General features: G+C 36.2%; 1 protein-coding gene across 5 annotated transcripts in view; it reads right to left on the bottom strand.

The window, feature by feature from the left end:
* Nucleotides 1-386: 386 nt before the first annotated feature.
* SLC39A12 (solute carrier family 39 member 12) overlaps nt 387-13,644 on the bottom strand; it is a 35,732-nt gene continuing 22,474 nt past the window's right edge. For 4 of the 5 annotated variants that reach the window (XM_040059377.2, XM_040059413.2, XM_040059384.2 and 1 more), the window contains 4 exons: nt 12,149-12,212; nt 8,376-8,534; nt 6,837-7,024; nt 1,049-2,353 (listed from right to left, as the gene is read on the bottom strand). In XM_040059377.2, the coding sequence (XP_039915311.1) occupies nt 2,225-2,353; nt 6,837-7,024; nt 8,376-8,534; nt 12,149-12,212 (540 nt within the window). In that variant the 3' untranslated portion in view covers nt 1,049-2,224. Of the gene's footprint in view, nt 2,354-6,836; nt 7,025-8,375; nt 8,535-12,148; nt 12,213-13,644 lie in introns of all 5 variants that reach the window. The other variant, XM_040059393.1, reaches the window with a different exon arrangement.

Below are 13,644 nucleotides of genomic sequence, written 5' to 3'. Positions count from 1 at the left end.
ACATGATCATATTGGTAATATTGTTTTCCGTGGAAGCAAACATTAGGCACACATAAGCATTCAAACTATGGTAACTCTTCTCTTTGAAATAATGAATGTTTCCAATATTCATTTGCACCATCTGATACAAGAATAGATTTTGCTTACGTCCAGTGATGCCCTGCTATTGCTTGAATTGACTGTCACAGCTGAAGGTCATGAAGTGAATCAGTGCCAACACAAACAGATGAAATCATGAGAAATTACTTTTTAAAAATACTGCCTTAATAAAATCAAGCACAAGCTCTGGGAAAAAAAAAAAATGTAAGCTTTAAAAACAGAAACAATAGACATGGCTTCTCAACTTACCTTTCAAAGTTACATCAACATAAAATATAATCGTAATTTTGTACCCCTAAATAAAAGAAGCTAGGATTGTACTTCAGGCCACTCCCCGGTTAGGTAGAGACTTCCTTTGTTCCCTTGGATAGATTGTTTGGGACACGGTTTCTGAAGGTATGTACATGTCTAAGTTTGTCTAGATTTGCATTGGTGTATTTGCTACAGATAAGTAACAGGCACTGAAAATCAATCCATATCTACTTTAAAAATTATCTCTAAGTTTGGGGTTTTTTTCCCTTTAGGGTCAGTCAGTGGTTGACTAAGGGTTCACAAGCCCATGAGCATGGGCTATCATAAACAGTGAAACTGAGTATCTTTTTGCACTTTGTAGTTTGATAAGTTAATATGAAGCTTTTGGGAACTAACAGGTCTGACAGTCTGCTGTAGGAGAGTAGATCCTGTTCCCCTCTGTAATATGAGAATAATTGTGCCTTCACAAGGAGCTATCAAATAAACACAGGACATGTGAGACAGTCATGTTGTGTCATAACGTAGAGATATTTCAAGACAGAGTTTAGACAAAGAAAAGAAAACTTTAAGTTGCTTCATAAGGAATGTATATCTGTTCTATAACTTGCTCCTTAGAGCAACCTATTTCCACAGCTCTTCAGAGGAGAAAGAAAGAATATCATTTAGTTCTCATACAAAAGTATAAATAAGGTAGGGGAGAAGTCCTTGCACCAGAAATTGAGAGCATGTAAAGAGCTGAAATTACACAGTTGAGTGTTACTCAATGCCTTCTGGAAGCTGCTCAGCACATCAGAATCAGAGCAGAATTTGTATATTTGTTTCAGACCCGGTTCTGCAAAACTAAATTAAATTAACCATCTCAACTTATGCATAATTACCTTGAAATCAAGAGGACTAATTACACAAAAAATCACTCAGAATGGGAGGAGTTGCAGTGAGGCTACATGCACTCTAGACAATTGTAAAAGCTCTTTTCACAATGCACATCACATATCTATGATTAAGCTAATTGCTGACAGGAAGGCAAGTGTTTATTGAATATGATGTCTCAGAAGCAACATTTGGCCCAAGAAATCTCTTCATTTGAAGAGCTTGGAAAGGATATCAGGAAAAGGCAATTTAAACACATTTTTTATAATCCTTCATAAGCAGTTGCTATAAGCAACCACCAGAGGTGAGATAATGCAAAAGGTGCTTGACTGTCACAGGTTCCATCACACATATGAGAAACTGTATTACACATATTAGAAACTGTAATACAGCTGGAAAAGGATTCTCAAATTTCTGTATCATAAACTTCAGCATTTACACTTGTCATTTTTTTCCTGCCACAGTGGATCAGTAAGATGCAACTGATGAGAATCTTTATGTTGACAAAGTAGAAAGTGCAGACTTTACGAGATTGCTTTATGCCGTTTAGCAGTTAAGCTTTGTTATGCTTTTCAGATTTAAAGAAACAATTATTTGTACTAAAAGGCAAAAAAAATCCATATTCAAATTATTCAACTATGGTTAGTCTACTTTAATCATTGCATATAAAAGTGTTTTATTCTTTTCTTCAATCAGACTGGCAGAGGTCACTTAGAGCATTCAATAGAACACTCTCAATAAAAACTAATTAAAAGCTCCTGTGAGTTTGAGCATGCGATCTGGTAAACTCAGTAACAAACAAAACATAATTCTAAACATTCATTTTTACAAAAAAATAATTACAAAAATCTGAACAATAAGTTAATAAAGTAAAATAGTTATCTACTGTTCAGATATAAAATCCCAGCAACTTAATTTACATATCACTATGGCAGACATGACAAAATTGTGAATAATGCTATCCACTCTCATAAGTGGGACTTCGAGATTTCCAACAGAAAACTTATATTTTAATTTTCTGTTCAAATACAGCCAAAAGTAAGAGACAAAGCCAGCCCAATAGTAATCCAAGGTTCTGTAGGAGAAACATCAACCAGGGTCGCCGTGTCTGAATATGAGTCATTTCAGGAAGCTAAAAAAAGAATAAGACAGCAGAATGAGAGCCAGATACATTCATCTGTGGGAAACAAAAGTTATGGGAAAACAAGGCATACTTCATTAAAATAAAAAAAAAGAAAAAAAAAAAAAGAAGCAACTTTCAAATTGCTGTGCTTCTGGCTATAGCTATTAATGTGTAGCATTTTCTGTACATTTTGACAAAGATGATCTTGACAGTGAAATATTTAAATTAATCAAATTCTACCCACTTTGGTTCTTTTACTAGCACTGACAAGATTTGTAAACAAGATTCTGAAATTTGTTAACTTCTCAATATTTTGTAGTAATTTTATACAGCTATCTGCAAGGAAATGTTTATTTAGTAAAATTAGTGAAAAAATTAGTGATTTCCTTTTGTGGGAATAAACTAGTTGGAGCATTTTTTGCTTCAGTACTATATATAGGGTCAGTCATGCTTTTTCTGAAATAACTGGCAACACTCTTATTTACTTGGGCTTTAGTAAATGTACAAGTAGAAAACAGGATTTTTAAAGTGTGCTTGAAAAAAATCATGTTTAGTGTTTTCCTCTGTGGGTTTTAAATCATGTTATGGAGCAACGCTTGTTTATAATCATAATGAAACCTACTTGCATTGACCTTTCACTCTACATAGTGTATTCTATCAAAAATTTAAACTAAATATGTGTCTGAACAGAGCTTGCAAAAATGATACCTCAGGCTCAAATCCTCTTAATATTTCTGCTTTATTCAGAGGAAACACTGATGACTGCTAATACTGTCATATCAACTCCAGAAATAAATACAGAGCAATAGTCTGGTGCTGACCTCTGGTTTTGGTTGTGTGTTTTTTTCTATGCTTGAATAAAGCTACTGAGTTCCTGTGCATTTTGGAGGCTCTTCACAGTAGCTGTAACAGCAGCAGCCACTGGGAGACAGTGGAGTGGTGCTGACCAAGGAGGTTAACGGGAGTGTTTGCTATGCTCGTCCTTCTCTCTGTCAGAGAGGGGTCTCTGGGGCTGCTTCTTCTGCATTCTTCTTTCTCTGAAAGTTGGCATGGGCCCAAAACAAAACTGTGCCCAAAAATCTACCTTTAACTGCTTTAAAGTTTTGTCTGAAAAAAACAGGGAAATCCAAATGCCCTGGATCTTCATTACAACCAGGCAGTGGTTTAAATTACAGTACGGAAACTTATATAGTTATATTTGATGTTTGATTTGTAGTTATATTCAATGTTTAAAGATAATCAGAAACTTTTAATCTAAGGAAAATGTAAACACCTCAAAATTCTGATACGAATCAAAATCTGAACTGACAGTTTTAAGTGCTCAGAGCAAACAGAATTTTTCATGTATATAAGCAAAAACTCAGAATGAAGACATAGCCTGAACCCAGGGCTCTAGGCTAGATGTTAAGTTATTTAACATCTAAGTTATTTATCCTTATAATCAGTCTATCTTTTCCTCGTCCCCAGTGCCTGAGTGAAAAGTTCTCCAAACAGGAAAATTTTCTCCTCTCACTGTAAAATTGAGCGTTCATTGCTGTCAGTGATAATTTATTTATTGTTGTCAGTGACAATTTAGGAGCTACACGTGTGCACAGTAGGTTCCTAAGAGAGTTTTCAAAAGAAATTCTTAGCAAGTAGTACCCTTTCCACATGCAATGCTGATGTCTGCTCCCTCCATCTAACCTATGTGCATGTAATCAACACAAAACCATTTCTATGGCCATACCTAGTGTGATATCCCTGCTTATCTGTTAAAATAAAATGGCTGCTGTCACAATATCAGCTATGGTTACTCAACTGTCTCTGAACAAAAATGCATGTGGTATAGCAGAGAGAATCTTGTTGTTTAAGAAGCATAAGCCTATTCAACTGGCAGATGCAAACCTCTTCACAAATTAAGGGAACACAGCACCACATCCAAGCTGTTGGAAGCTATCACACTTGCTAACGTTTCAAGTCAAAAGGAGTACTGCTAATCAAGGGACTGCACTGTTCCACTCCAGCTCTTGTTATCGTGAGTGCACAAAAGATAAGAAGAAACAGGAGGCAGCATACTGAAAGAAGTCATGAGAGGCTCTCAGGCATGTACTGGCTAAAAAATAGTTCTTACCAAGCTGGGAACATGTGGCATGGCTGCTGCCCTGCAACAGTCCCATAAATCACTTTAAAAACTACTCCTTTATCTTCAAAATTGAAAACATTTTTAAAATTTTGTCAGAATAAACTTCAGTTTTGCATAATTTCTTGGTGAAAAATGATGGGTATAAGTGATTTTATGTTTTGTTCCTTATTCAGTTTCTGAAAGGATCAGTCTACCCAGCTTGCTAATGGAGTTATAATGCCATTTGTAGAAATTAGAAACCTCCAATTAACCACAGAAGTAGATTTGTGCTACTTTGTCTGTGGCGTCAGTCTCACAGTGCTGTTCTGTCTACAAACTTCCACTCACACCCCTCAGTGCTCCTCAGTGCAGAAACCAGTGAGGCTGTTTGGTTTCATTTAAGTGCTATTTTGACAGGCACATGAATATGTGAAAGCCCATAAAACAAGTACTGAACACTACAGTCAAATTTTGTGTACTATTAAATGTTTGTATACCATTGGCAGGAGCATTGAAGACTATTGTTTGTAGAGGAGAGTGCAGCAGAATAGAACCCATTTCTGTGCAGAAAGTAGAAAAATACATAAAGAATGGCTCATTTTCTCTTGAGCTTTATCATTTTCTCTATAGTACATGAGATATACTATACAAACATAGAAAACATTTCACATCTATAGATGCCTGCAGTGCTACATAAATAATTTTTAAAATAAAATAATCCCTTTGATATTTGACACTGACAAACAGGTGATCCACCCAATGGCAGTTCTTTTGAGAAAATGCAGAGAAAGGCGGATTAGGGTCTTATTAATAAAGGGATTGAGAGAAATATGATCCTCCCTCTCTCTCCCTCCTTTCTTCTCTCCACATCAAGACCAAGATTAGGATGACAAGCTGAGAACAAGGGAAAACATGTCCCTGTCTCTGCCTGAAACTATATTTTCTCTTGGGATTTACATCTGCCACATTGCTTTGAAGACTCAGGGAAAAACATGGCATTGTTCTAGGAGCTTGTGGATCCCTGATGGATGCCAATCCTACACTGAAGGAAAAATACGTGTACATCGTTCTTAGCTCCGTTAGTAAAACCATGCCTACACAGTTGGTAGGCAGCCTCACTTCCAACTTTCTCTGTCAGAAGAAGCTGCAACTTGGTACAAAGTGTTCTTGTCTGTTATTTACTACCTCAGTCAGGACTGTTGACACATCCACAATCCTTTGGCAGCTCCCTCTCAAGCTCTTGGGTGAACTTTATGTTCATTTTACTTTACTTGCAATAGCAAAAATAGACTAAAATACTTTCAAGGTCTAAGATCAATTACTGTAAGTAGAATTTTAAATAAGTTATAATACTGGAATGGCATATCAGGTTTAAAGTATGATGCCTGAATCTGTTAAAGAGCATCTCAGGCATGAAGTGGTAATGATCACAAGGGAGAGACAGACTGCCTTGGGGGGGAAAAAAAAAAAAAAAAAAAAAAAAAAAAAAAAAGAAAAGAAAAGTAATAACTTATGAAGAGACTTTTTTTTTCTCTCTCTCTTGATCTACTCACTCAAAACATTCTGTATTTGTGGAGGATCTTCTGAGAAACTTTACACAACATATGTTGGTTAAAGAGCCACGTGACAAAGCTGGGCACGCCTTTAAGATCTGCATTGCTAACATTTATCCATCTCTTCAATAAATTACATGGCATCTGCATGAGCTGTGATTGATCCACATTTTGCTCAGTCCTTAGACCTATCTCCTATCTTCACACTCTATTTTTCTATAGACAGATCATTGCTATTGCATAGGGAATATGAAAAATATTGGGCAACTATTGAAAAGTTGAGGTAATCTGAAGGGTTTTTTATTGGTTAAAAGCTAATTGAAACCTCCCTAGGACCGAAAGGAAGTGTTCACGATAAGCATCTTACATTTTAGTTCTGAAACAGCAAATTTACATTGAAACAATGAGTGAAAAATATATGAAGAGAAGAGCAGAAAAAGGAAAAAAAATAACCAGTTTTTTCAAGATCTTAAAAACCCCCGAAGGTTCAAATATATGTTTTACTAAATAACTAAAATTACATTGCTTAAAAGTCTTTAAAAGGCTAAAAAAAAAAAAAAAAAAATACTCTAAAAGTCCATTATGCCTTTCTCTTATTTTAGTCTCTTAATGATCTTTATTTCCCCTTTCTGTTTTAATGACACCAAGCATGAGAGTGACAGAAGAAAAACATATTACTTTTCTAAACACTGTACACACACAGGTCGGTCAACACACTCTTCCCAACAAGCCTATGAGCTTTTTTTCTCTCCAAGTTCATCCCCCTGCATTTGTCTGACACTCATCCAGGATGTTGCTATGCTATAAGGAAAATATAAAAATAGACTGAAGTTCTCACCATTTCTGCTAAAGATAAATACAAGAACATTCCAGCTGTAATAGTAAAGATCCAGTTTTGAATGGATGGGTCAGTCGATAGAGAAAGGCCAATATAAAGTCCTAAGAATGCTGTTAGTGCACTTATAAAATTCATCAAAATTGCAATCTTCGTGGGGAGCCCTGTACTTAGCAGCACAGCAAAATCTCCTGCATAGAGACAAAGAACATTAATTATTTAGCAGATAAATGTTTCTTTAAGACTCCTGGTATTAAAATAAGAAGGAAAATAATTAAGATATGCACAAAGCAAAATATGGAGATGGCCTTTAGAATTCTGTGGAATTAGTTATAAACTTGTCCTGTGTGAAAGAAAAATCTCAAAACAACACAAAAGCTCATATTGACTTGTACTTGTTTAGCTGTTCCTAAAGATAGCATACAGTATTGAGGAGTGGCTTTCTATTAGTTCTCTATGTTCTGTGACATTTCCAACTTGGATACATGCAAAAGTGAAGTCACATGGTTTCCCAGAGTTTCTAAATCTTTCTCTACTGGGAACTTGCCAGTTCAAATCATGTGGGTATATTTGCAGCATGGTCTTTGAGTGTTTTACAGGTGCTGCAAGTCAGAGTAATCTATGCCAGTCTGATCCCAGTTTGAGTTTAATCCCACTGATTTTAGTCCTAATCAATTGGAGTCAGATGTACATCAGAATCCCATCACAGATTTTTCTTCTGAAATAAAAGTTTTCCTAACAGGCTACAACTAGAAGATTTGAAAAAGTTTGCTCCGTGACTGTAAAAATGTCACATTGACACTGGGGCACTACTGGCCCAGAATTAAGAAGCTGCCTTTGGAAATAACTGTCAGGTATTTCAATTTGCTTTGTTATGCAAACAAGAGTTACCAGTTTTACAGCAATTCTCCAACCCACCTTTTTGTTTGGAGGGGTTTTCTACATAGCACATGAAGTGTTCAGACATTTAATGACAGAAATGAGAACCTGCAGTTCTCATATCAAACTTCCCAATTTATTTATTCATCAACACAATGTCAGGACCAGCTTCAGCCATGCTGGAAGAAAAAGTCAACCAAGGGCAATATACAACAGAACTATACTCCTGTACTGTCCACTAGTAAAATTATCTTATTCTTGATTAGCAGCAGGAATGAGGGTAGCAAGAGGAATACTTGATTAAATAGTTCTGCTGCATATTGAAACTCTTGGATAGCCCATTGTGTCAGGCATGGCCATTACACACACGTGGTTCTTGCTTGCAGTTTATTACTTTTTGTGTCTGTACACATAAGAATAACAGGTCACTCCTGACATGATGTCATTTGCATCTGGAGAAGGTCATACATGGAGGCATTCAGTAGTGAGTGCAGAAGGCTCCTCAGGTTTTTGTGAAGGGCAAAGTATCAGTCTCACACAGTAACACTGTAATTCATGATGCTGCAAGCAAGAATTCCCACAAATGTCATACGGGAAATAACTTCTGGGAAACCTGGAAATGCGCAGTCAATCAGGAAAAATACTCATATGTATATTTCTTACCCATTTCATGAGGAATTTCATGGCATAAAATGGCAACAGTCGTTGTCACACCTGTTTCTGTTGAGGATGAGAATGCTGCTCCTATTACCAAGCCATCAGCGAAATTGTGAAGACTGTCACCCACCAGAACCATTATTGCTAACAAGCTGATTTTTTTACCTCAGAAAAGAAAAACAAACAAACAGATAAAAAGCCCAGTATTAACCCAGATATTTCTAGTTTTGTTATGTTATAAATGATTTGGGGGTTTTGGTGACTTTGCATATATCATTACAAAAAGCCATAATAATCAGAGGGAATATGTGTTTATCTGATTTTTCCTTGTTATTACACTTCCTTCAATACTTTTGAAACAAAAATGTGGGTTCCAGAACAATTCAAAATGAGATGCAAATACCAGGAAATAACTTCCTTATTCTTCCTCGGTCAACTATTAGACAAAAAATTAGGTTTGAGTCCAGTCTCATGAAGCACCCAGAGGGTTTCTCTTTATCTTTCTTCATTTGATGAAATTCACACAAGTTTTCCAAGCTGTTATTTGGAGTTCTTCCACCATTGCTTACAGAATTGCAAAGCTTCAGTGAAGATGAATATTTGGTCTAACATAGCTGATTGTTTTAATCCTGTAAAGCTTGCTACTAGTGAATAATATTTGCAGGGTCTGGGTTTTTTTTTTTTTTTTTTTTTTTTTTTTTTTAATGCAATTGTATTACAATGAAAGAAATGAAAGACAACAAGCCTCAGAGTATCATTTATAGTACAGGGTTACAGCATGCTTATATCCAACATTTTTTCCAATCAATTAATGGTTGTTATGATCATAGTACTCCAATCTGGAGCACCACTCATGGGTGTAGATGGCTGTTTGTCTTTGGCATGCTGTTCTCTGACCTTGTTTTAGTGTGGAACAGTATACTGAGTGTTCATGGCATCATGTCTCCTGACATGAGTGGAAAGGTGCTACTAGTGATGCAAGTACTGAAGTCAAGCTAAGGAATTAGGGATAGTCTCTCTGTCCAGCCTGTAACAGAGACAGCTGGGTGGAATGCTGAACGGACTCACAGAGAGGCAGTTTATTGCTTCGAGAAGCAAAAAAACTCTATGTGCTCTATATGTTCAATGTCTAAACTTAGCAACTCACAATCAGCTGCCCCATCCTGTATTTTTTTCATTCATTTTCTCCACAGTCTTATGGTCAGGAGTTTGTCAAGAAACTCATCCAGCCTCCCTCTACATGGAATGGACAGAACACTTGGAAAAGAGTTGCTTTCATGCCTGAAGGAGCAGGGTCATGATTTGGGCCCTAAATATGTATTTTTCTGACTTGTGGTGACCCCTCATAGATATAATATGACAGACTAAGGAACAAACATGAAGCTGCACCAGTCTGTCTGAATACAGTTATTACCAGGTTTCAATCCAGTAAGGTTTCTCAGAGATGACCATTTTATAGCGCAGGGGGGAGATATTTTTCTTACAGAAACTGACTAGAATTGAAGTCTTCAGACCATTATAAAAAACACACAGAGCACATAAAAACCTAAGAACCGTATTCAGAAAATCCTCCCTGGTTGTCTGGGAGCTCTGTGGGTTCAGAAAAATTGGCAGGCTTGTTAGAATTTGCTGCCAGCTTATAGAGCCGGATGTGGATGTCCACAGTTTGCCCAGTTCTTTCTAAACACTATGGGCAGTTTAAAATCAATAGTGCAGAGCATGAATTACATAGAAATAATAGATCGCTGTGTTACATTAAGTTTGTGATTTGTAAAATATCATGGCCTGCCCTGAGGTCTTATTAGTCTGTTTTGTTAAAGTATCTGATTGCTGGAAAAGATATACCATGATTACTGGAACTCATTCCAGTGTGTTTTAGTATAACACAGGGATCAGGTTAACATTGTGGAGCAATTACAGATATATGCTTTGTGAACTTACTTGACAGAAAGTTAAGAAGATGCACGTATAAACAAATCTGAATGTTTATCTTACTTAACTTTCAGCCTATTTTAAGGCAGCTTTGTTACTGGCAATTATCTCACTGCATTATATTCCAACACTAACTATTAACTGTTAACTCACTACCTTAACTATTTCTACAAAGCCTCTTCTTCTCCAACAATCTTGCATTTTATTTTTGTTTGCTTAAATAGGGGATCAGAACTCATAGCAAATTCTTTTCTATAATTTTCATAAAACTAATGGGTACAGGGCCTCAACAATATACTACACTTTTAAAGTTTAGAGTAAGAGTTCAAAGAAAACGTTTATCCATAGAAAGATCTTTTTCAATGTTTCCATGACTAACACAGAAAAAATATTTCAATGTAAATTGTCGCCAAGTATAACAAATATAAAATGCTACTGTTTGGGCTTCTCTGATATTAATAGAACAAGTATGGATAAATGCAGAAAGGGCCAGTCAGACATCTGTTTCTTTAGAAAGTTTCTTGCTTTCTAAGTTACTCTCTAACTATGGTGATTGACCCTTTTTGCAGTTCTACTTGACAGGCATTTAGAGTGAAGCTTTGTAGTTCTAGAGCTGTCAGGCTTCTCTCTTAGACCTGCAGATTCCATTCAGTTTTGGAGAAGAAATACCTCGCTCAATATCAAGATACCCAGGTATGTTTATGCACTTAGCTATTTAAAAGAACTGTAATGAAACAAACTTTTGTAATTATGTATTCCCAAAAAATCCCCCTCACACCTCCCTACTAAAGGTTTCATTTATGGAGGTAAGACTGAGGTATGAGTTAAAAATAAACTGAACAAAGATTACTGAGAAGATATCCCAAATTTAGCCACTTGGAACAAATACATTGAGATCACTAAAAATTTGTTGGTGCTTAGCAGGTAATGAAGATTGAAACAAACAGAAATATCTAGAGATCAACTATGTAGTCATGTTCAAGCTGGCACTGGACTGTGTACTACTGGAGATGTTAAAGTGAAGAAATGAAAATCCAGATTTCTAATGCCTCAGAAATAAAAATGAAATCCACAAGAAGAGAAGAGAATATTAAGAACCTAGAAGAAAATAATGACATAATTAAAGAAATCAAACTGATGACCTGAGATTTGAGATCACAAAATAAAGGGGAGTTAATGATAGTAAATAAACTGATTCCAATTAATATATTATTCCCTCAGTTGAATTACCGCAACTCTACTGAATTCACCAAGGTCAGAAAGTACAGTTAAAGGCAAAATTTGGTTGATACTCTATTTTCATATTTTCACCAAGTAGCAAAAAACCACAGAAGACAGGAGATATCTATAGATCTCAGAAGCAAACAGATTACTCTAAAACTGAGAGCCATCATGGGGCTATAACTCCATACCTGTGATAAATCATTACTGGTTTAAAGAGTCTATTGCTTTACTGTGTAAGAGAAGAAGGATGCAGAATTATATTAGCATAGTGAGCCTACAAAAAATGCTTCATAACCTCCAGAAATAAAAGCCTGAACTAGGTTTAAAATTATAAAAATATGTTTTGTATTAATTTTTTACTATTTCCCTTTAAGCAAAGGCTTTAGCAAAGGAGATTGCAACAGCAAGACAGCAAATATCAAAGCAAGGACAGTGTAATATAAATGAACTTCACAATTACAGGGCTGGCAGCTGAGAAGGTCTTTAAGCAGAGATTAAATTATGTAGGCGCTATCAGATGTGGTGATGTAGCAGACATCAAACACAGCAAAGCCAGCTGCACACTTTCAATTCCATCTTAGGTCTGAAGGATTTTCCTGTCTTGCCTTTTCATTGATACTAACTTTTTTTGCTGATCATCTTGCTCTCTGGAGGAACTTCAGCAGGTTCAGAATCTTCTGGGCTTCTCTAGTTAAAAGCAAAGATAATGCATCAGTGTTAAGGGTCTCTTCCAGCTGCTGCCATAAATACAGGAAAATATCAACTAAGTTCAAGCTATCTGAATTAAAGATAGTCAATGGTTATTTGCTCACATATCATTAGAATAATTTACTGGCCATTGGCAGTGTGATTTTTACTGCAGAAATGCATTAAAAAGAAACCTGTCTTTCCCAGAGTAGGTTAAGTCTAATTCAGGTAGGAAGAAATACATTCATAGGCATTGTTGCATCCCAAGAAAACCATGCTTCTGCTTGAATACACAAAAATCTGAGCCAAATGAAAGACTAGAATGGATATTATAATTAAAATTGCATGTTTTGATTTTGTCATGACTGGATTTTCCTGGAGGATGTGTCCATAGGCTTTCCAGGGAAAAAGGGGCAGAGTCTTTTAGGCACTCATGTTCTTCACAGTTTCCCTGTGAAAACACAAGACTAAAAAGGATGGGGTTTCAACCCCTTTCAAAATACAGGGTTCTTTTCTTCAGGGTGGTGCAACCCCCAGTGTCTTGTTTCTTGGCTTTTGGCAGGCAACACTGGCTAGGCATAGCAGCACTTGAGTACAGTCCATGGTGAAATTTAACTTTACTTCAAGTGAAGAAAGAGACAGTGTCTTCTTCCTTATCCTAGAAAGATAAATTGATGCACCAGCCCTAACATTTAATTAATAGATATTGCAACTGTTAGGAGATAAGGGAGAACATGAGCAATCTCTCACTGCCCCTACCTCCTTGGGGCTTTGTTTTCTGTTTGGAGAAATGATTAGACATTCGTATGAGGGAGAGAAAAGGAAAAAAAAATTGTTTGCTTGAAACTAGAAAGACTGAATTTTAATTTCTGAGGGGTTTTTTTAGTGAAAAAAGTGTTAAAACCTATCATGGCAGTCAGTGGAGTCAACAAGAGCTCTGTGTTAGGGACAGTAGCCACTACTCTAAAAACTGTAACAGACATGTGCACTGGCTATAAAATAGGATATGTTTATTGGTTGGTCTTAGCTTGGTTGCAATGAAGATGAGTGCTGTAGAAGCATGAGGAGAGAAGGAAAAAGATTTGTCTCTCATATTCTGCATTTTAAAGGAAAAATAAATGTCTCTAATTCCCATTATTGCAGCCAGTCATATGGATTCCAGTAATTGTTCCACTTCTCCTATAATATTTATTCACATACCACTTCTTTGAACAGTGAGTCAAAACTGCAAGACTAATCACTGATCTGAAGGATTTATAAGTATTTCTTAGTCAACCAGTGTTTTTCTTAGTATTATTCACATGATTCTGAAAAATTGGCTGCACTTGTACAAACCAGCTCAGCCAGGCTAATTCTATAAAGATAATGTGATCCATATAGAACTTTGGGAGGATCTTGCTTCTGAGCAGAATGACATAATCATTATCATAAA

This window comes from Hirundo rustica, chromosome 1, assembly GCF_015227805.2.
Source record: "Hirundo rustica isolate bHirRus1 chromosome 1, bHirRus1.pri.v3, whole genome shotgun sequence".
NCBI classification, from domain to species: Eukaryota; Metazoa; Chordata; class Aves; order Passeriformes; family Hirundinidae; genus Hirundo; species Hirundo rustica.
This window is presented reverse-complemented; position numbering and strand designations above follow the sequence as displayed.